Source organism: Quercus suber, unplaced genomic scaffold (genome assembly GCF_002906115.3).
Source record: "Quercus suber isolate HL8 unplaced genomic scaffold, Cork oak 2.0 scaffold_745, whole genome shotgun sequence".
Classification (NCBI taxonomy): Eukaryota; Viridiplantae; Streptophyta; class Magnoliopsida; order Fagales; family Fagaceae; genus Quercus; species Quercus suber.
In genome coordinates, this window is record NW_027070182.1 from 260,973 (window position 1) to 285,276 (window position 24,304).

Below are 24,304 nucleotides of genomic sequence, written 5' to 3' on the forward strand. Positions count from 1 at the left end.
TTCTTTTTTTTCTGGTTTTATATTGGTTGTGATTCTTTTTGGGTTTAAGATCATTGTATTTCCTTGCTGAATGTCATCTTATTTTCCAGTAACAAAGTGTTATTGCTTCACCATATATTTGATTATACAATAGAAAGAAAGTGGTTATCATGCTAAGTATTTTATGGGGTGTTCTAAAATGTACTGACTGAGGTCCATTGTGCCCAATGTGGACTATTTGGATGGATACCAATGGTCGGGATTTTGAGGGAGTGCAGTATATGGTTTTGTCACTTTAATGTTCTTTTCAGATTGCTGTATGATTGGATTTTGTTTTTATATTTCTTAACTGCTTGCTTTTCTACTTTATATAATTTTTTTTTTTTTTAAACCCTGAATGTATGAATTTCATTTCATAATTCTTTATGTGACGTTCTTGTACACTTTGTGTACACCAAAATGTCTCATGTTGGCTATACAATTTTTACTAATTCAAAAAATTGTATTTTCCATCTTGGTATTCTTGCGTTCTTACATTTTGTTAGATACTGCTTTTTATGCTTGTAGTGATTTGGCAGGTTGGTCAACTGCGGAGGACTGTTGATTGGTTCTATGTTCAGGTAGTACACATTATTGACAATTTCTATGTATGCTAGGCCTTTGCTTATGTTTCATAGTCTACAATTCTGACAGTTTGGTCAATCTGCTTGTTCCAATAAAAAACGTTTCAAAGAACTTTTTTTTTGATAGGTAAAAAATTAAGTCATTAATAAAAACGTTTCAAAGAACTCTCCCTTGTCAGCGGTTAATGTTATGTAATTCAACCATTTAGGATCCTGCTTGCTTGTTTTGCCCGCCGCTTATATGAGGCCATGGCTTGTGTAAAGCAAAGGGAAATTTATGGATCTATATTGGTACAGTTGCACCCATTGGTTCTATTGGAACTCCAATTTATTAACTCTATGTTGATTTAGTGGTAATGACATAGCCCATCCTCTTAGTTAATGTGTCTATACCAGCATTCAAGATCAGTCAACCTATATTATCAAATAAGTATTCTGGGGTCAGTTTGACAAATGGCCTTAATTTTTTCTCAGTTAGGTATACTTTTTCCTGAAGCATATCATATTTATATTGGTTAATTGGATGATAAAAATACTTTTAACAGTTACCTCTTTGTTTTATGGTTAATCTGTCTATCTATGCTAGCTAGGGGTCCAGTATCCACTTTATCTGCTGTACATACATGGTTTTTTTTTTTTTTGATAGCTACATACTTGGTTTTTTCTTATAATATATTGCTATCATTCATGCAACTTCTACAAGGATCATTTTGATAAATCTATTTACAAGAGTGACGCTTGCAAGTTCTAGGGGATCAGATTGGAGATTACCTTTGTTTGTATGCCTAAAAATGAGGGATTATATTTTGAATGAGTATCCTTAATTTGTTATTGCCTACAACAAAAATATTACTTACTAGTGAAGCTGATCTTGTGTAAATGCACCACAAAAGTTGACCAGGTCACAATCATCATGGAGAGGATCAAGTGGAGGTTCCTTCCGATCAAGCTTTCAGGAGGAAGCATGGAAAAGGTATAATCGCCGCATGCAAGAGGAGTATGAAGAAGAGATGGAAAGAGTTGTGAGTTCTGTCAACCATTTTTGTGACTTCATTTTGTTGGAAAATTCCTCTTTATAAGCAAAGTGTGATTAACTAGTTTAATATATGTGATGTTGTTTCTATTTAGAAGATTGGCAACTTCTCAAACTTCTGATTGTCTACATATATATATATATATATATAGAGAGAGAGAGAGAGAGAGTCATTTTGAAAACTAATATATTGTTGTTTGTTGTTCACAATTTTATTGGGGAAAAATCATATACTGGGAAGTTGGAAGGAGTAAGAGTTACTTATCAAAATGATATGAATTTGACTGTTTAACTGATTTGCAGCACTATGCTTTATCCTTTATCTTTTGAATCACTCCTTTCCCGTTCATTTTTATGTAATCCTATTACATCCATGATGTGATTTGAAAGCATGGTACTTTTCTTAGTTTTTAAGGTCTATCTATGTTGGTGATCATATTTTTGTGTTTCCTTTTATCTTCTTCCCATAGCCTTGAATTTTCTGGTGATAAAAATGCTCATGGAGAGTTCAAACTCTAGTCATTCCATAAGATTGTGCAAATCACATCAGACAGCTCTATGCAGAGATCTGTAATTTTGTTTTCCCATTAAACCTCATGTCAATGGTTCTTTTAGAGACATGTAAAGAATATATTGTGAACTAAAGAGTCTGGGGTTCTTTTAACTTCTAATTGAAAATGTGCTGATTTAGCCAGCCAGTTACTGAGAAGTACATAAGAATTTGGATTGGTAGCAGTTATGATTGTTAACCAATAAGTTCACATAAAAAGCTCATCTAGCAAAGGTGAAATTACTTATCTTTGAAGACCAACATAGCAATTAAAAACATATCCTCTTCATTCATCAATTTATGTATTGGAGTCGACTTAATTTCTTAGATACCTTGTTCAAGAGGTTGTAGTGGAGTATTGGGCCACAATGATGGATCAAAGTTTGACTTCTTTAGTGCCAATATTAAAGTCATATCTTGGTTGCCAGTATCAATTTCAAACATGCTTATCAAAAAAGTATTAGTTTCAACTTATCAAAAACAAAAGTATTAGTTTCAAACAAACTAAAGGAGTGATTGTATATTGTGTATTTCGAGTATTAGGGAATGTATAATGATTTTGCTTTAAAATGGATGGTCAGTTAACATGGCCTTTATTTCTCTTACAAGAATAGGCATAATTAATGTGAAAACTCGTGATTTGTGTTCCTTGGTGGGTCCATCCAAGCACTGGAATTGTTAAATACCCTTAATTTTTCTTGTTGGAGAAAGAACCTCATGAAGTCCAAATACAGCAGTGCTGTAGAACTCTGACACCAGTATGTATATGCTGTTTTACTTACCAGTTTCTGTCACTTGGAATTGGCAGTATTGTAATGCTTATTCTCTTAATGGTTGACCACATTTTGTTTATATCATTTCAAGTTGGGATTCTGGTTACAATGACATTGTTTGCAGCATTTTTGTATGCACTACATTTCAGCATCAGATGTGTCAAAACTATGAGCTCCTATCTTGGTGCTCTTGTTGACGTATGCTTGTTTTAATTGTATCTTTTTATTTGAATCTTATTATTGTATATGATTCTTATGTTTTTTGTAGGAACGAATAAGGCGGATGCAAAGTGTGTTCAACAGAGAGAGGAACAAATACAAAAGGGGCTATGAGAGCTGGAAGGAAAATGGTTCGAATGCATATCATCAACATTTCCAGAGAGATGACTGGTATTGGAAGGCTGATACATCCTTCAGGGATCAGAAAGCCAATTACAGGGAAACTCCCAGAGCAAACGCCAGTTATTCATTATCCCATCATTACTCAGTTTTGGGTCTTGACAGGTGAGGATAAGTGTGTTCAAGTCACTTAATCGCAATGAGTACTGGCAGTAAGGTCAACTGCCTTTAGCTGTTTTTAAGTCTAATCACAGTAGCACAGATCAAAATTAAGATGCTTTACCTAACAAGAATTATTGGAATTTTATCAGTCATTGAAAGACTCTTTTCTGGACATTACATCTTAAGATATATATATATATATATATTAATACATAAGTGATACCTGGAAGTAGGGGTTATATGGAAGATTTATGGGATAGGTGGCTTTAAATTATGCACAATATGATGTTTCAACTGCATCTTATCGCTTGTTTTGATAGTCCTTTCATGCTGTATACAGACGAGCAACCTTGCCAAATATGCCTCTTGGAGTATCTTTTGTTATCGGATCATCTAGACATGTACTGGTTGTTTAATTCTTAGTAGTGGTCAGAGATCAAAGATATTAAAATCTATTGACAGTCTAGTAATTCTCAAATTCTCTCCATTTTGTTTTAAAAATGTGATAAAGTACACATTTAGTGTCTTTGTCCCTGAACAGAGTATGCATAAAAGTTTCTGAATTCATAAAAATCAAGATGGATAATACTATACAGAGTACACATGTAGTCTGGATTTATAAAAGTTTCTGAATCTTGTTTTTTTACTTATAAAAAAAGGTGTCTCTAAGATACAATCGTTTATTTATTTATTTTTGTAGGTCAAAATTATTTAATAAAAAGAAACCTACGGTAATAAATCAAGGCATGTGTGTTTGGCAGTAGATTGCCATATGAATTTGTATGACTAGATTAAAGCCATGGTTTCATTTCAGAAAGTTTACATTAATGTTGATGATGCACAAAGTGGAATTTATATTCTTTTTAGTTGAAATGATTTTTCTTGATGCTCATGTTTTATGCACTTATGAATAATGTTTGATCCGTATCAGGGGAAGTTAATATGTTGGACATAAATTCTTGCAATTGGCTGACATCAGTAGCTACAAAAAATTAATATTTTTTTGTTTTCTCGTCTCTCTTTGGAACAGGTCCAGAAGAACACCATATACTGAAGCTGAGATTAAGGTACTCAAATTCAATACATCCTCTTTGGCATCTTTGATAGAACACTTTAGCAGTTTTCTTTGTTTTCTGGAGGGGTTTTTTAGATAATTTTAAACTGCAAGTTTCCATTATATTTGTGACTTGGTGCGGTCTTAATTGGATGGATGTTTATTGTTTTATACTTTCTTTCTTCTTTGGGAACAGTGTGGGGAAACTTTGACCTTAAATAACTTATATGTAAAATATATAACTGCCTTGTGAACCATAAGCCATGGTTGAGTGGTATCAACCAGCAAATGGTTATTTCACGTGATCTTGTTGACGTGTATGTATGTTAACTCATGATAATATTCATAGTCACCATTTGAATTTTTATTAATTTATAATTTCTTGCTGGATTTGAAGGTGCTTTAGGTATAGTCTAATGATGGGCATCTTAGGGTTGAATTTCAAAACAAATAATTGTAGTCACTGTTGGGCAATGGAGATGAGTTGAAGCATGTGCACAGTTATTTGTTTTTGTTTATTGCGTTTCTTTTAGTTTTGGCTGGTTCGCTCTGTTATGATATGGTTTGTAGGACACAGCAGCATCATAAGCCAGAAACATCATATCTACATTTCTGATCCTATCTCAGTTTTTGTTCCGATTTCATATCTGCAAATTACAATGGTAAAAATATTCCTCCTTATCCTTGCAGAAAGCATTTAGGGCGAAGGCAAAGCAGTTTCACCCAGATCAGAACCAGAATAATAAAGGTGGAATATATCTGTCCATTACTTAATTGAACTTGTAATTCAATGCCCTTGGCTTGTTTGATTGTTTTTGGTTTAATATTATTGATCTTTGTTTTCTTGCAGTTGCTGCTGAGGCAAAGTTCAAAGAGGTGATGACATCTTATGAGGCCATAAAGCAAGAAAGAAAGAGCACAATGTAATTTTCCTTACAGTCTCTGCATCAGAAATGGTTGAGACTTAGAAGAATGTATACGGTATACGGCTGCACAATTCAACCACTTCTTGATTCTCGGCAGAAAAAATGATTAACTTGGAATCATTTGAGAGTGAGATTTACTACTAGGCAATCTCGGCATAAATGATGGTTTTTGAGTAGCACATAAAGGGTGGGTTATGCATTTATAGAGCATATACCGCCATGTGTGTCCCTTGTAATATGTGGTGTAACAAATTTCATGGGATTTTGTAATACGTAATAATTCAATTCTGACACAAGATTACTAGTTCCTTGCTCATTACGTATTTAAAAAAATTACATTAAGTATATATCGAATAATAATTCAATTCAGGTGTAATAATTGCTTATATTTTAGTTGAGTTATGCTATAAGAGTTGGTAATATTGTGGCTTGGTCTTGATCTGCTATGTGAGAATTTAGGCAATAGCCTAAGGTGGGAGAGGGTCCCGTATTTTTCTCTTACCTTTTCATTCTCGACAAGTGGATCATGTCTAGTTAATAAACTCTCTCTCTCTCTCTCTCTCTCTCTCTCTCTCTCTTATATGCCCTTTCCCTCCCTCCTTGTCTGATGTACATTTATACTAGTGTTGCCCAAGTATTGGAATATCAACTAACTATTTTTTGAGCGTTAATCCTACATGCTTTAGATTAATTTGCATGGGTAGATAATTATTTATAAAATGGTTTCCTAATAAAATATTACCATGCATATTTGGAAGGACAAAGTTTAACTACAAAATTAGTTGTATAACCTTACTCAATAAAATAAAAATTGCTACATATTTTGAAAATTTAACCGTTGAATTACATGTTTTTTACTCTCTTAATATACCTGTCAAATTTTATATCAATTGGATATTATTTATTATATAATCTATAAGAGCATTCACATCAGCTCATTTAAAGTTTTCTAAAATACATATACAGTGCAAATTTTACACATTTTGAGTAAAAAAACACCCACATCAGTAGGTGTAAAAATATGTAAAGCTGACCATATTTTTCCATGAGCTACAGTATCCGTGTAAATATACACGGGTACTGTAGCACATGTAAACATTAAAATAATACTATCAGTCCACACGGTACAGTATAAAAAACTTATTTTTCTTTTACGCTCTTTTTTTCTCTCTCTCCTCTCACTGAGCACACCACGCAGGTCTCAGCTTCTCTCCCTGTTTCATTCCTCTCTTCCTCTCATCTTCTTTCTTTGACTACTTCTACTCAGCTTTTGGTCATTCTCTATTGACAGACTCATCTTCTCTATTTGATCGGTTTGGGGGTTTTGCAGGGTGGATCAATTGACAGACTCATCTTCTCCATTGACAGACTTTGGGGCTAATTTCTCTAAAAAGGTATGGGTTTTTCTCATTGCAATTTTAGGGTTTTTTTGCTTTTTGGTTTTAAGCAAGATTCTTGGGAGTTTCTCTAAACTTTTTTTTTTTAGGGTTTTTTTGTTTCAAATTTTTTCTGGTTTGGGGTTTTTTTTTAGGGATTCTTTAGAGCACACCCGAATTTGTGTATTTATATTTGATTATTTTAGAGTTCAGGTAAGGATTAAATTTTGTCTTTTGATAGGGATTAGTTTCCCCGTGTGTAGGGAGTGTTTGAAGAATTTGAATTGATTAAACAGGGTATATAATTAGTTTCTCTCCTGTTTTGGGACTGATTAGTTTCTCCCCTGTTTTCGGACTGATTGAACAGGGTATATACTTTGTGTATATGTGTGCCGTGAGCCTTTGCATTCTGCACAAATCATTAGTACTTGTGCAGCAATGATACTTGCAGAAGTCTATTAAGTGGAGACATTATATCTTAACTATTGTTTGGTACTTCTTCTGTTTTATGTACACATTTATTTGCTGTATGGGTGTTCGAGTTCCATAATTAGTGACTTCCAATGGGTATTGGATTGTTTTTGCAACCTACTTTGAGTAAGAATATCGTGGAGAGAATTGCGGACATATCCCTTTGTTTTTGCAACCTACTCCATTTGCAACCTGCCGTGAGCCTTTTTTTTTTTTTATAAGTAACTAGCAGCCTATATCCCTTTGTTAAATTGTTTCATGTAATTTTGTAATGGGTCAATTGCCTAACTGATTTAGGAGTCCTTTAGTTGGGACCCAGATTAGTTCTTAAAGTTCACATTGTGGTCCTTGACTTAAAGACCTAGATAGACTTTACATTTGTCTCCATTGTTTAGCACCTAGTCGGTTTGGTTTAATTATTAGCTAATATTTTAGTTTTATGCAGATCTATTCTCAGATTTGTTTTTAGAATTTAATTTTGTTGCATGCATGTAGCTATTTTGGGGTCTACTTATGATGTTTTTGCTTGTTTGATTTAAGGGAAGGTGATAATAAAAGACTAACTACAAAAACCCATCCAACTGTACTGTACATAAAGAGATATTCATCATCAAGAAAAATTAAATTGATAAAGCAACCCATTTGTGTACATCACACAGTTATCCGAAATAAAAGAGAATTTCATAACCCATTAATTCCATGCTAGTTAGCTATTTTTTATTTTTGGTAATGCTGAGTGTTTTTACTATGTGCTAATATTGTTTATTTAATGTGTGATGAATTTGTTTTGAGGAATCCCTTCTTCGTTGACATTTTCTTTTTTGTTTTCAATTTTGTTGCTTATTAGTGCTGCTTCTGAATTACTTTGGTGTTTGTTAGGTGATGGACTCACAAAATCAAAATCCCTTCTTCGTTGACATTTTACAAGAAAATGAACAAGGTTTTGAGTCTCTTGACAGTAGCATTTTGATGTCCACTCCACATTCAGATGTGAATGTCTGTCAATCTCCACCCCAAGTTGAAATGGGACAATCTATAACCCCCATTGCAAAAAAGAGAACTACTAAGAGACGTCAACGGGGAATCAACTTCACTGTAGATGAAGACATTAAGCTAGTGTCGGCATGACTCAATATTAGCTTAGATGCCGTGACATCAACGGACCAAAAACATGCAACATTTTGGGAGAGAATTTGGTCCACCTTCCACAATGACAAGAAATTTAACCGCACCAGAGATTCTTTAAATAGTCAGTGGCAAACAATTCAAAAGGAGACCAACAAGTTTTGTGGATGCTTGGCCCAAATTGAGAACCGGAATGAAAGTGGTAAAACTGAGCCTGACAAGGTATTTCGATGAATAATCTAATATTTATTGTACATCAATACACTTTTAGTTTTATGATTCTCATTATTTACTTTTTTTGTAGATTGAAGATGCAAAAGCTATGTATCTAGATAGTTGCAAAACTGTATTTCAATTGGAACATTGTTGGAGAATTTTGAGGAATGAAGCTAAGTGGTTGATTGTAAGAGAGAATTTAAAGGCCCGCAAAAGACAACCAGCCACACAATCTTCTCATCCTTTTGCAAGCTCAATAAATCTAGATGAAGATAATGATGAGACGAACACCAGTGAAACCTTGGAGAGACCCATAGGCAAGAAGGCCGAAAAGGAGAAATTAAAGAAAAGAAAGAATTGTGATGACGTGGTCCCAATGCTTTCCTCCCAATTGGACGAAATCAAGGAAGAAAAGAGGAGAATGCATGAGGAGAAAAAGGAAAGTATGCGCATTGCATTAGAAGAACGAAGAGAGTTAATGCGCGTTGCATCCGAAGAACGAAAAGAGTTGATTCGTATCAAGGAAGAGAAGAACGAAGTAGAAAAAAGGAAAATGGAAGATGAAATTATGATGAAAGATACAAGAACCATGGATCCTGAGCAAAAAGAATACATTCATCTACGTCGCTTGGAAATCTTGGAGAGGTTAAGGTCTAAATATCCATCATAATTTGAATGTTATTATTGACAATATCTAATCAAGTAATTTTTTGTATAGTGCAAAGATACCTAGCACATAGTTGACATAGATGATTTTTTGTAGTATTTACTTGTGCAAGGGAACAGATGCAATGTTATAAATTTTGTATTGTGCACGGACAATAGTACTTGATTATTGAATTTAATTTGTGATTATGTTCTTGTCATTCTATTTTGGGTGAACCAATGTCTCTGTTGTGCAGTGGCTGTACTTGTTGATTTTTCTGCATAATTACTGATTTTTCTGCATAATTATTTGTTTATGCAGAAACTGTTTTGTTTTTCTGCATAATGTTATGGTGTCACTTGTTGCAGCTGCATGCCTGCATTTGCTGCTGCTGCTGCTGCTTGTTTAGCTCTAGGCATAATGTTATTTTTCTGCAAAAACTGTTTTATTTTTCTGCATAATGATATTTTTCTGCAGAAACTGTTTTATTTTTCTGCATAATGATGGTTATACACTTATACTGACCTATAAGGTTGACCCTCTGATTCTACTTCTGGCAGTTCATTCTCTGCAGCTTTGGTCATATTATTAACCCATTGTTCAGCCTGCATAATAGTAGATTGTATTTGACATGCTCAAAAAAGTCATCTTGTACATAGGTTGGAGAATTGACAATAACAGCAAAGTGGAGAATGTATTGTACTTAGGACCTGTCCTATGTACATAATTACCGGCCCTATTGTATCCATACTTTTGTGTTTATTCTATGGACGTGAAAGATAACCCAAATACTCCATATGACCATTGGCTCTCTAGATAAGAAAAATATGCAGTATATTAGCCCACATAAACCTAATTGCTTTATTGACACCCAATGCATGCTGAACTCTAAATATAAGATATAACGATACTAATTACTTTGATTGTACTTTGTGTTAGTGTCTCTCATGCATTTTATAGCCTTTGGTTACCCATTGGGAGAAAGCACAAGTTATAAATAAATAAATAAAATGAAGGCCTGATAAGAAACCACCTGATCAAGCAAAAAGCATAGAAGAGTTCTACAAGCCCAACATTTTAAGACTTCAAAAATGTAGTAATTACTACTTTGGCACAAAATTCCCACCAAATTAGTTTGAAGTAACCTCCTCCAACTCATTATATGACAAATAAATAGACTCCAAGAATAGCACAATTGGCTGGAGACCTCACCTCATGAACGGTGTTCGTCGAAGCCACTATTTTAATAATCCACCCACCGGTGGGTCACTATTTGGCGGTATGGTGGGCGGCGAGACCAATCTGGCGACATTCGCCGGAGCCACTATTTTGGTGGTTCGGCCATCGGACCTCCAACACGAGCGGCTCCATTGGCCGAGCCACCGGTGTTGGTAGTTTACTTAAAATATAAGTTTAAATTAAAAAAAGTATGATCATTAGAGAAATAATAAAAAAATGGAGTATAATGAATATTTTATTGAAATATCTTGTAAAATAAATGAACTGATGTGGGTGTTTTGTAAAAGTGTATGTGTAAAATAGAAAAAGTAGGTTTTTAGTGTAAAAGTGGATGTGTAAAATACACATGCTGATGTGAATGCTCTAAGCTTATATTTTATGCATAATTTTAAACTACAAAAACTTGCAATTTAAACAATTTATTGATGACATGACTTTTGATCTTAATTTTCTATCAATTTTGCAAGCATGAAGATTATAAGAAAAATATGTAATTCAATGGTAGATTTGTCAAAATTTACCTCCAATAAAAAGATATTGAATAAAGTTGTAACCTTAAATTACAACTAATTTTGTAGCTAAACTTTGTCCTGTTTGGAAAACATAATATTATAACATATCTGTTTTTGTTTATCCAAACTGGAATATATTTTGCTTTATATTCTATCGTTTTATATTATTTTTCTCCACCATCAATTGATGATAATGTGAGTTTTTTCTGATATCAATTACACACATAAAATTGTATTTGTTGCTCCATTTATAAAGAACTAGTCGCTTAAGGATTTGTTTTTTTGCTAAGTGAAGAATGAAAATAATAGATGAGACTTAAAAGTGTCAATCTCAAATCCTTCTTAGAATGGTGTGATTATTTTCTAACAAAGTATAGTTTATAGACTATATTAGTTTTTTTAAATTAAGCTATCTATATTTGTTATTTGAAAGTGTTTCAAATTTTGTAAGTATTTTTTTCAAGGAAACATAATGTATTTTACATACAATTATTATATAAGCCAAGATATTTTATAAATAATGTAATGTGTAGTTGGAATTTGTTTTTACTACTCCTTATAAGCAGCCCGTGTTCTATATGTCTTGAATGGCCTAAATGTGAAGCAAATATAGATAAATTCACCACTTATATTAGGAAAAAAAAATATAAGACTTTAATAAAATAATAAATGTAGGGATATTGGGCCTAGGAGTTCATTATCTATTTGTATATTGGGCCTGTGGCCCAAGCCAAGGATGAGGGATTGTCTGAGAAGGAGAAATATTTGTCAGAAAATACTGTGTTAGTAAATGAAGAAGTTAGTTGTGGTCATAATGGCCCAGGAGGGTGGTTTGAGGATGAATGCCTCCTCGGCTAATTAAGGCCGAGGTCAAAAGAAGTTGTCTGCAGTTCAGGAGAACGTTTTAGGAAATTCTGTTGGTATGGATAAGCATTGCAGAAACATAGGACAGGAGGAAGTCCTAAAATATCTAAGGAGAAAAATGCTACCACCGCATTAAATGCACTACAGCTAACTCTCTGACTGCATTAATGTGAAAATGATACCTAAACAGTGATTTTCAGCCTTACAGCTACTACATAAAGACTTATGGAAAGTGCTGATGGGATAAATATCAACACTAGTCACCTGGCATGCACATGGAGGAAAAAGATAAAAAGAGAAGAGAGTATAAAAGAAGAGAAAGGCAACGAGAGAAGAGATCAAAAAATTAAGAGGAAAATATTGTAACATCAAGAACTGACTTTGTAATCAAACCTGAAAGAAATATATAAGAATAGGTTTCCTCGGACTTCACCAATGACGATTTTTTTCAGTATAATCTTGTCTATTTACATTTTCTTGTCATCTAAATCCACTTTTGTGTTTGTCTGATTCATTAGAGCCCAGTTTTTCAACCCATTATTTATAAATTCATTATTTTAGACTTTTTGGGCCTAAGTTCATCCACCTATTGGGCTAGGGACTCAAATCTGATCCTTACAAAAAAAATGTAATTTTATCAAGAATCTACCAACATTAAGAATATGACATAATTGTCAATGAAGTAACCCATCTTTTTACACAAATCTCTTCTCCCAAAGCATCACCAAAGTGGATCAAATGGAATAAAGTAGACTAAATAAATCAAAGTGGAGCAAGTAAACTAAATTGGACCATAATGGACCAAATGAACCAAATTGACTAAAGCGGATTGAAATGGACAAAATTGAATCAAAATGGACCAAAGTGGACCAAAATAGACCGACATGACTGAATTGAATTGAAATAGACCAAAATAAACCAAAATACTACATTGGCGTGGTTCAATAAGAGCACTTCAACTTTTCGATATTATATAAATATAGATAACATCTCTTATATAACTAAAGAGATGCATCTAGAAGAAACACCCAAAAAAAAATGTGAGAATACTAATGGTAGTCCCATACATGTTGGTATTGAACAATGAATAATATAAGAAAAAATCAATAATAGGACAATATGTTTCCTCAATAATGCATAATGACTATGTACAACTTTTACATACCAAGATAAGAAAGAATATGTCTTTATTTATTTACACTGCATGTTCTAGCACCTTGCTGTTTACAAGAGTCTGAAGAGGATATATTAGAAGAGGTAGTACTGTATTCATTGCTCCATTTACAAAAATCCATATTACTTTATCTCAATTAATGATCCATCTTTCGGTGTCTCTTTTTTTCGACATTTCTTGACAATTAGTCACCAACAAATCAATCCATTTTCAGTTAAAGACCGTTAGTGTTTGGAGTTGTTGTAGGAAGTAGAGTTTTTACAAATATAGAACTTTAACCGGAAAGGTTTTCGTATTTGGCAATTTCAATAAACCCACTACGCAAATTTTAAAAAATTTGCGCCGTTGTGCTTATACCAGAGAAACGTCGAGGTTCCTCATATCGAGCCTGCTGTATTTTTCTTTTCCTTGCCAACAAATAAAGGTTAATTTTCTTCTCATTGAACTTGCTTTTTTTTTTTTCTTATATAGACGACCTCTCTTTTGTTTTTCCATCTAACTATTGCTTGCAAAAATTCTTCTGAAGTAATATTTTTTTTGAACAAAATTCCAAATCCAAGCCATTATTTGCTGGAGGAAAATCCATAAAAAGAATTTTTTTTTTTTAAAAGAAAGAAAAAAAAGCCATTATTTGCTAAGCAGTTATCTGAGGGCTAATGTGCTTATTTGGATGTTGCCATTGTTTGGGTGTAACTTTCTGTCGAAAATTAACTAAAATATAACTGTACTTTAAAAGAAAAATGCTGTACATATAAATTAGAAGATTTTTTTTTTTTTTAAAAAAAAAAAATTAGTAGATTTTTTCTATAAAAAAAGAACAGACTCTAATGTCCCAGTTTAGGCTAATGAGAGCGCATGCATTTTGGATGCATGGAGAAACTTTTATTTTTAAAAATAAATTTGCACAGGGAAATCTAAATATGTTTGAAGTTATCGACAATATCCAAAGCAGGTTGGCATGCCCAAAGAACCGCCATAGCTGGAATTGCTACAACTATTGTTCAGTCAGGGTAGCTAGCAAGTGGCAAAGCAATGAAATATGCATAAACTTTTTGAGATAGATCTGATAGACAAACTATATATACTTAAAAGAATAGTAGTTTTATAAACGTGTACTAGAAAGAACAAGTTCTAAAAACCAAAAAGCGTAATTAATAATGCACATCTCATTTTTGAAGTATTCCCCCTCCCTTCATTTTGAACAGGGTTAAGGCAAATGCCGAACTGATTGTTCATCTTGACTCCAGCCGATTTTTAGCTACATTGCTTTAATGATCTCCCTTAACAGGTGGAGCTCTGTAATAAGCTGGAACAGTCGCAGGGAAGAACATTTGCCTAACTCCTTCGGCCTTGATTATGGGGAAGATGATTCCTGATGCACCCTGCAACAAAGAAAACCCAAAACTTTCAGAACTGAGAAAAAAATATCCTTAGTCTGTTCCTTTATACAAATACATATGCAGAATCACATGTAACACACACATAAGGAGAGAGAGTACTGACCGAAATTAATCTGGCTCCAATCCAGACGCGTGAAGGTGAAGGAAAGGGCAGGCATAAGCGGCCAACACCATATACTGCAACAGCGAAAAAATGGAGAACCAAGCTCAATGGGCGAGGGTTCAACCCTGAGAGTAGAGAAACTGGTCCTGTTGAGAATACACCTCCAAGACTTAAATAATCAAAGCAGGCCTCGCGCATTTCCTTCCTTGCTTGATCAGGTGAAGCACAAAAGACCTTGTACAAGGCCCCAGCCAAAGTATTAATGGTGGATGCCACTGGCTGCAAATTGGGATGTTAAGACGATAAGTTAGCTTGAGCTCTTTTCTACTTGCTTTGCTACATGCACATAAATGTTACTTTCTCAAGCTAACTTATCGTCTTAACATCCCAATTTGCAGCCAGTGGCATCCACCATTAATACTTTGGCTGGGGCCTTGTACAAGGTCTTTTGTGCTTCACCTGATCAAGCAAGGAAGGAAATGCGCGAGGCCTGCTTTGATTATTTAAGTCTTGGAGGTGTATTCTCAACAGGACCAGTTTCTCTACTCTCAGGGTTGAACCCTCGCCCATTGAGCTTGGTTCTCCATTTTTTCGCTGTTGCAGTATATGGTGTTGGCCGCTTATGCCTGCCCTTTCCTTCACCTTCACGCGTCTGGATTGGAGCCAGATTAATTTCGGTCAGTACTCTCTCTCCTTATGTGTGTGTTACATGTGATTCTGCATATGTATTTGTATAAAGGAACAGACTAAGGATATTTTTTTCTCAGTTCTGAAAGTTTTGGGTTTTCTTTGTTGCAGGGTGCATCAGGAATCATCTTCCCCATAATCAAGGCCGAAGGAGTTAGGCAAATGTTCTTCCCTGCGACTGTTCCAGCTTATTACAGAGCTCCACCTGTTAAGGGAGATCATTAAAGCAATGTAGCTAAAAATCGGCTGGAGTCAAGATGAACAATCAGTTCGGCATTTGCCTTAACCCTGTTCAAAATGAAGGGAGGGGGAATACTTCAAAAATGAGATGTGCATTATTAATTACGCTTTTTGGTTTTTAGAACTTGTTCTTTCTAGTACACGTTTATAAAACTACTATTCTTTTAAGTATATATAGTTTGTCTATCAGATCTATCTCAAAAAGTTTATGCATATTTCATTGCTTTGCCACTTGCTAGCTACCCTGACTGAACAATAGTTGTAGCAATTCCAGCTATGGCGGTTCTTTGGGCATGCCAACCTGCTTTGGATATTGTCGATAACTTCAAACATATTTAGATTTCCCTGTGCAAATTTATTTTTAAAAATAAAAGTTTCTCCATGCATCCAAAATGCATGCGCTCTCATTAGCCTAAACTGGGACATTAGAGTCTGTTCTTTTTTTATAGAAAAAATCTACTAATTTTTTTTTTTTTAAAAAAAAAAAAATCTTCTAATTTATATGTACAGCATTTTTCTTTTAAAGTACAGTTATATTTTAGTTAATTTTCGACAGAAAGTTACACCCAAACAATGGCAACATCCAAATAAGCACATTAGCCCTCAGATAACTGCTTAGCAAATAATGGCTTTTTTTTCTTTCTTTTAAAAAAAAAAAATTCTTTTTATGGATTTTCCTCCAGCAAATAATGGCTTGGATTTGGAATTTTGTTCAAAAAAAATATTACTTCAGAAGAATTTTTGCAAGCAATAGTTAGATGGAAAAACAAAAGAGAGGTCGTCTATATAAGAAAAAAAAAAAAGCAAGTTCAATGAGAAGAAAATTAACCTTTATTTGTTGGCAAGNGCGTGTGTTAGCTATTTACTTTAAAATTTGAGTGAATTTTTCATATTTTGGGAAAGATAACTAAATTACAGAAGTAAAGAGAAACTTTCAATTAAGTTTTTAGTTTTTTTAAAAAAAATACTATTTTTCATATAAAATTGAATGATTCATACAAATGAATTTGAGTAGGTCTTTTATAAAATTTGCATAACCTAGTCATTTTTCATATATCTTAGAAGTCAAACTTTCAAAAACAAATTTATTTTTGAAAAATAATATATATAAGTAAAAGTTAACGAAGCCTCCTTGTCTCATTGTAGATTTGTCCCTGATAAAAGTAAAGAGTTGTATATTACAAATTAATAATTCAAACATTCATTACTAGACTTGTTAGTTGTGTTACCATTGTTTAATTAATTTTTTCTCATTATTTTAAATTGCCAATTTGCTAATTAAGTTTTTAAATTTAATTTTTATTAACATATCTTTTACAATTTGTCTAAAAATAATGGTCAATGATTTTTTGACACGCTTATAACTTGGTAAAATAATTTAAGGTTTCAATTTGGTTGAATTTTTATTAATTCAATATTTAGAATTAGGAGGCTTTCTCAAAGATGGGAAAATAAAAAAAATAAAAAAATACACAATTTTTTTTATTAAAAAATTAATAATCATTCTACAAGTTTATGAGCACTTTGTATAATTTTGAGTAAGTAGTATCATTTTGTTTGTTTGATTTTTTTTTTTATTTTTATAATTTAAATTCACGTTCAGACCAAAAAAGTCATTTTGTTAACCTTAAAAGGGTCAGTCACACACGTCAAAAAGAGCCGTGACGTACAAAGCTTGAATCATCAGCCGTGATGTAAGTTGTCAGCTTATGCCTGATGATTATCATTATCGAGTAACTCGAGTTATTTATGAGTACATTACTAAAATTTAGTTGATCATACATGCTTAACCCGCAAGGAATTTTTGACATAAGTGATGAAATAATCACATGCTTGGAGAGTTCTTTTAGCGGAGAAAAAAAAAAAAAAAAAACAAACATAACAAATTTCACAATTTTTTTTCCACAATATAACTTATAATATTATTAAATTCGTCTGGTTTATCATTTATTATGACAACGAAAATGAAAATAATGGTTTGGAGCAATTGTTTTATCAGTGATAATAATAATAATAATCACCTCCACTCTAATCTAGAATAAAACATTCACTTTTCTTAAAATGCAAATTATTTACATTGAGATACTAAAAAAAGGCAATAAAAATTTTTAACAAAAAAAATCGACTATAAAAATTCCTAATTTCTTATAAAAAGAGGTGTGGATGAAAATTTAGGTAGACAATAAAATAGATCCAAATGTTGAACATTTTGATTCAATTTTTTGAACGTATGTTATGTGCAAGATCCAAATTCCCCTTTACACCCAAAAAATAGTTTTAAAGAAGTAAGAATTTGGATCTTCTACTCAACCACATTTTCTCTATTAAGTTTTTTTTTTGGATGAATAAAAATAAATCATTGAAGAAAAGAAAACCAAGAACAAACTGGGGACAAAAAAAAAAAATATATATATATATATAGACAGCCCCCCCCCCCCCCCCCCCCCCCCCAACGGCAGAAAAAGGAGAGGCATACCAGACTTTTCAAAGGCTCATTTACCAAGCAAATGGGGTCCATTACAAGATTTGGGGGACCAAGAAAATAAATAAAATTCAAAGTCTTTAGCTAATAAGAAACACAATAAGAAACAAAATAAGAAACACTCATCAACCACATCTGCATCCATATATCCAGTCAAAAAAATCAGATTTTTACAAATGATCTTCCACACAAATGAGACAATCTCCTTCAATAAGAAGTTTTGGTCGTACTTCTCTTCTCTTTCCTGATATTGAACATATCTACAGCTTATGTTATGTCTATAGAAAACTCCTTAACAAAGAATATTAGCAGCTAAAAATGATACGTAACTTTAAAGATCGGGTATCATTGCAAGATTTGAGTCTAAGTAAATGGTATCACTAATATGGATTGATGGAATTGGGTCATTGTATAATATTTAGTTTTAGGTAGGTTTAGAGGGAAGTACAAAAAATCTGTACGTCTTCTGGAGGCAGGTAAAATTTTCTTAACTATTTATATTTTGCTAAAAATATTTTTTTTATCTATTAATTAAATACTCTTTGGTGTTTCCTTACAAATTTTATTTAATTATTTGAGCTATATACATATATATATATATTTTTTTTTTTTTGAGAAACTGTGATTTTTTTTAGAGAATTTTAATCTATGACGTCTGCTCTTGATAATAATTTTCTATTATTAGACCAAAACTCCAATCGATTTTTGATGTAGACGTGAATTAAACCCTAAATCTCTTATTCAATCATCAAAAACTTTACTTGTTAAATTGACTGAAACCCATATTATTTAAGCTATATTGATTTAAAGAAATAAGATAGATTTTCTTTCTCATTAAATACAACACATTTATTTGGTTCAACGGACTATTTAGAAGTATTATTTTCTTGAACAAATACAGATATTAGGTAATCACCTAAACAAAACAAAATATTTGTGGCGCACGCTTACTGGGCAATAAACAAAGCACAAGGGCTTTCTCCAAGCTTAATATGTAACTGTAGTCACTATTAGACAAAGTCACAAAAAATCACACTGGTCAAGGTCGACTAGGTCAGAAAGGTTATCATACAATGAAGAGCAAGACCCCTTTAATGGGATGTGCTTCCATTCCATGTGATGCAAGTGTAGCTATTAAGGAGCACTTAATATTCAAGCCATTCGACAAGCTTTTACGTGATGGTAAAGTATTTGTATGAATAAAATTTCTATCGTTTTCCTTAAATAAATAAATATCGCAAATCCTTCGCTCCTAAGGAATCACAGCCCATTAATGATTATATGGCACTTGTCTTACCATTTAAATTCAATGGTGGGACTAGCCAAAGAGTTGCGTCAAAGGGGCAATGGCATGCGTATCATCATATCGTCGTAAGTTTCCTCATGTAAGGGTCATTTGTTTTTTTATTTAATAGCATATTTGAGATCAGAGCATCTCCAGCAGTGTAGCAATCCTGGTATATTAGCTAAAATTTAGAGAATTTGTGCACTGTTCATGCTCCAGTAGATTTGGTAAACATGGATTTTTTTTTGGGCTCATGAATAGTAGCCCATCAAGTCTAATGGGCTACTGTACATTAGCAATCGAATTTTTTAGATTAAAAAATTATCCCGGCTACTTTTATATCAATTCTTTCTCTCACCTCTGGATTTTTTTTTCTCCCTCTCTCTATCATTCTCTCCGTTTCTCACATAATCCAAATACAAAACACAAAACACAAAACAATTCTTAAAATAAAGTTGAATCAGAACAAGCAAATATGAAAAAAAGAAAAAAAGAAAAAAAAAAGAACAAGCTGACCCCGTTTCTCACATAATCCAAACACAGAACACAAAACAAATTTCAATTCTTATAAAATAAAGTTGAATCAGAACAAGCAAATATGAAAAAAAGAAAAAGAAAAAAAAAAGAAAAAGAAAGAAAGAACAAGCCACTCTCTCTCTCTCTCTCTCTCTCTCTCTCTCTCTCTCTCTCTCTCTCTCTCTCTCTCTCTCTCATGTGAAGCAAATGTGAAAGGCTAGAAGGTTCTGGGGGTGAAAAAGAAAATAAAAAGAAGGGGACACTTGTGTGGAGGATGAAAATAAGAAAAAGAAAAAAGAAAAAAAGAAATGAAATGTGGACGGTGGATGAAAATGAAACGAAGAAAAATAATATAAAAAATAAAAAATTCTAATTGAAAAATACTATAACAATATTTTTACAATAAATTTTAAGTAACAGATTGTTATTAATTAATATTGGCGAGTAAAAAAATAATTTCAGTGGTGGGTTTAAATTAAAACTAGTCATAACTTTCCACATAAATTTTTTTGTAAAACTATTGCGTAAAATGTTGTAAATATAACACTTCTCATTAAAAAATATAGTTGTTAAAAAAAATGATGATTAAAAAAAGAATAAACAATAAATGAAGAAATAATATTTAAATGAGATAGAGAATAGGATAGAGAATCTGTTGGAAAGTATATTTGAAAAGTGGGTAGGTAAAAGCTAAATGTCACTGTTCATTAGCCAAACAGTACAAAAATTTGGCTACTCTGTTGGAGATGCTCTCAAAGCAATTTGTATGTATTTGAGTCTTAGTTTTTGGTGTGTTCAAGAAGTATATCTATTAACTAATAAGTGGTATTATTGAAGATACAAGACTTCTCAAGAAAAGTTGAATTCGCTTGTCTCGATACCTAGCTCAAAACCTAATAACCTATCAAAATTGAATGAATCTCGATACAAAGCTCGACACCTCTCGATCTCTCAAGTTTTAGAAAATTAAATGTTAAATTCTGTTTTTGGCCTATCATGAATTAACCTTCTAGGAATTTGTACCAAGGAAGTCAATGCCGTACCGGAGGCTGTACCGGTTTGGCTACCAATATGATATATTTTGAGTACCGGTTAATACCGGTGTACCGTTTTAGGTTTACCGCTATTTTATATATTTAATATATATATATATACACACACACACACACACACACACAAAATCTCTATTCTGGAGTATATATTTATATTTATATGTTTAGTAGTTAAAGTTCACATGATAATAATTCATTACAAGCACTTAAATTTAAATTTATAAGCATATAATATTTCACTTATTATTTATCTCTAGCTCACATATCAACCTATTAATTAATAAAAATATAAAACTAGCGAGTGACAATAGTTGAAAATTTGAAATAAAAAGTGTCATTGAAATTTCAAAATTTTTTTTGACATAAAAAAGGTAGAATCATTTTATTAAAGGAAAAGTAATATAAGTATAATAGAGTCTATGGGCTGTACTAGACTGATCAGCCATGGTTTATAAAAAAAAGGGACTGATCAGCCATGGATAAGACATAAACCAATAAAATACAATTCAAAATTCTAACTAGTAGGCCTGAGCCTGTAGACAACACATAAATCAATAAAATACAACTTAAAATTTTAGCCAGTAGGTCTTTTGATTTGCTACCAGTGCCTGATACTCATCAACTCAAATATCAATGTCTACATGTGTGGTGTCAATACACACACAAAATAAGACTACAAGAACCACACAAAACAAAAAGACAAAGGGGATGGTGCAGCTGTAGTCTAAACAACAGATAAGAAGAAGAGAAAAGAAAAAGAAAAAAAAGAAGGAAAGTAAGCAGACGAAGCTAAAGGAGGAAGACGAAGGTCATAGATTCTTAGAGATAATCAAATGGTTATTAGACCAATAAAATGAGTTTGACCTAGCCTAGTCAAGCCCAACTGAATGCAGGAAAAAACAAAAATGCGTTAATCATTATTATATTATTATGCTTCACAGACAGAGCATATGAAATTCGGGTTGAGATCAGTTCAATTAAGAGACAAGTTAAAATAAAATAAGTGTAAAAATAAAATAGTGAAAAATTGGTTAAAATTTTCTTTATACAATGGTTAAGATTAAAAGTGTGTGGACGACTAAATTTCTCTGTTCGAAATAAATCAAACAAGTAAAATAGTTTCACAAATGCGAATTTGTATTGATGAATGTGTGGTACAATTCTCTGTGATTACAAAAAAGTGATCATCTGATTCAATTTCCTTGAAAGATTTGTTAATTTGGAATTGTTGTAATGTGATTTTGATTCGAACACCAAAGTATCCTTCAATTTGGTTGAGGGATGGATCAAAAATTGTTGAAATAGAATTACAATGAATCTCTGGCTATGAGCTTATTAGAAATTCTTTGTTCTTTGTGTTCTTCGTGCGTTCTTTGTCTTTGAAGATTTGTGGTGGAAGTTCTTCGGGGTTTTAGAGGCTTGAATCCATAAAGCTTCACTGATTTGTGGTTTGTGAGATTTCTGGAGGCTTTTGAGCTTGATTCCAGGGAACTTTGAGATCTAGGAATATGATTTGGATGATTCCTCTTCGAATGTTCTTTGTATTTGAAGGTTTGTTGTGGAAGTTCTTCGGTGCTTTAGAGGCTTGAATCCGTAAAGCTTCACTGATTTGTGGTTTGTTGAAATTTCTAGAGGCTTTTGAACTTGATTCCAGTGAACTTTAGGATCTAAGCAGATTGTTTGGATGATTCTGTTTCGAATGTTCTTCGTATTTGAAGATTGAAGTTCTTGAAGTTGCTGAAGGCTTCAGGGCTTAATTCCAGCAGAGCTTCTTAACTTCTGAATCTTCTCTGATACTACTTGTGCTTTAGATGGCTTGATGTCCTCTCTCCAGATCTCTTAAATGCCTTAGGAAGGCTTCTATTTATAGGAGTTTAGAGGTGGGTGAGTGACATGTAGCAGAGTCTGATTGGTGACACATGTCACAGTCTGATTGGTTCGCTTATGTCATCGCTTACACGTGCGAGGCTGATTATGTCATCGCTTACACGTGCAAGGTTGATTATGTCATCGCTTACATGCGCTGATGCGTGATTGGTTTTTGCATGACACTTGGCAAATTTCTGTTGGTTTCTGAGTAGTGATAGCAAAACCTAGCAGCAATACGTGGTGCCTTGTAATTGGATGTATTTTGTGGACTTGGCAGTGTGACATGTCAGCTTGTGATAGGTCGGGAATTTTTCCTCTCTACAAATGCCCCCTCGAGACTTGTTCACGCACACAGTTTCAGAGTGTGGTGTGAGAATGAGTTTCGAAAACAGATTTTTACACTTGGTTCTTCAAATGAAGTAATTGAAGGTGGTGGAGCTTTCAGCAGGATGAGATAATTTTCGAGGAGTAGACCCACCCATATGAAAGGATCTGGTAAGACCGAAAAGGGGTTTGCCTGTATTTGAATGTACTTGCATGACCAAGCCTTCTCAGCAGAGATTAAGTCGAAGTAATTTCAGAATAGTATTTTAGTACTTGAAGTGGGTTGCTGAGGCTGAAAGTTATTTGCAAGAAGTTGGATGTACTTGCAAGAATGAATCATTTCAGCAAAGGTTAAGCTGATGTAATTTCGGAAGAGTATTTTGGATCATTGGCGGTGATCACAGGGTGTAGAAGATGGGGAAGAGGTGGAGATGTTGGTTGGAACATACGCCACCATGGTACTGGCCCTGTATGTCGGGGACCCTCTGGTGTAGATGTTTCTATGAAGTACACCTTTGAATATGGGATTGACTGTATGTTTGCATGGGGTCTGACAGCAAGTCGTAGAATGTGCATGCGTGATAGGACTATGTTGACAGATGTTAAGTTGAAGTAATTTCAGAAGAGTACCTTCTGAAATACTTCAAGCTAAATTTAAGTTAGAGTAATTCCAGAAAGTGTGTTTTGAGGTACCAGCAATGATGAACTTTGAGTCCCATAGTGGTGGGGACATGGAATAAGGCTCTAGTAACCATTTACCGGCTCCAAAGGCTGAACTCTGATGAGCTGGTGCCTTGAAAGTTGTTTCAAGTGTTGGATGAAAGACAATTTGTAGGACACCCCAACACGTTTTACCATCTTCACCTATTGACACTTGTTGGGAAAGCACAACAAAATGAAAGATGTTTGTTCCGAACCTCTACCTTTGCTGTAAGACTAAACAACTTGAGAAGGACTATGGAGTTCTCAAAGCAATTAGGAAGCTCCTTGAGCTAGGGTACGGGAGATTCAATTGGCCTTAGATCTCTTGATTAGGTAGATCTGAGACTACAAGGAACAATGATACGGGCTATGTTATGAGAAATTTTATGGACAAATGTAGTCGTTAAGTGGAGAAACAAAGTTTGTTTGGATCTCAAAACTACAAAGATGTTATGAGGCGGTTTTTTACTGAACCATGAGAAGGTTGAGTTCAAGATGATTACGAAGCAATATTGGTTGCTAAGTGTTGAGGATGATGAAGCTATAGTGAGAAATAACCGTGAGAAAGAGGACTTGAAAATT

The 24,304-nt window shown here is 33.3% G+C and overlaps 1 protein-coding gene, 2 long non-coding RNA genes and 1 other non-coding gene across 5 annotated transcripts; 3 read left to right on the top strand and 1 right to left on the bottom strand.

Annotated features, from left to right (window-relative positions):
- The first annotated feature begins 482 nt into the window (after positions 1–482).
- On the top strand, positions 483–5,818 carry LOC111985238 (uncharacterized). The gene is made up of 6 exons (XM_065766799.1): positions 483–599; positions 1,496–1,624; positions 3,227–3,462; positions 4,490–4,526; positions 5,204–5,261; positions 5,364–5,818. Exons 1-6 carry the CDS (start codon positions 537–539, stop codon positions 5,438–5,440), a joined length of 600 nt encoding a protein of 199 aa, XP_065622871.1. The 5' UTR covers positions 483–536; the 3' UTR covers positions 5,441–5,818.
- Positions 5,819–6,590: 772 nt separating this feature from the next.
- LOC136064718 (uncharacterized) lies at positions 6,591–9,493 on the top strand. Of its 2 annotated transcripts, XR_010626320.1 has the most exons (4): positions 6,591–6,637; positions 6,770–6,833; positions 8,166–8,633; positions 8,716–9,493. It is a non-coding gene; the product is annotated as an uncharacterized LOC136064718 (long non-coding RNA). The 2 variants fall into 2 exon arrangements; XR_010626319.1 differs by having other exon boundaries at positions 6,612–6,833.
- Positions 9,494–14,126: 4,633 nt separating this feature from the next.
- LOC111985237 (uncharacterized) lies at positions 14,127–14,786 on the bottom strand. Its single transcript, XR_010626321.1, has 2 exons — positions 14,566–14,786; positions 14,127–14,444 (listed from the first exon to the last, which is right to left on the bottom strand). It is a non-coding gene; the product is annotated as an uncharacterized LOC111985237 (transcript).
- Positions 14,787–15,021: 235 nt separating this feature from the next.
- Positions 15,022–15,681, top strand: LOC136064719 (uncharacterized). Its single transcript, XR_010626322.1, has 2 exons — positions 15,022–15,242; positions 15,364–15,681. It is a non-coding gene; the product is annotated as an uncharacterized LOC136064719 (long non-coding RNA).
- The last annotated feature ends 8,623 nt before the right edge of the window (positions 15,682–24,304 follow it).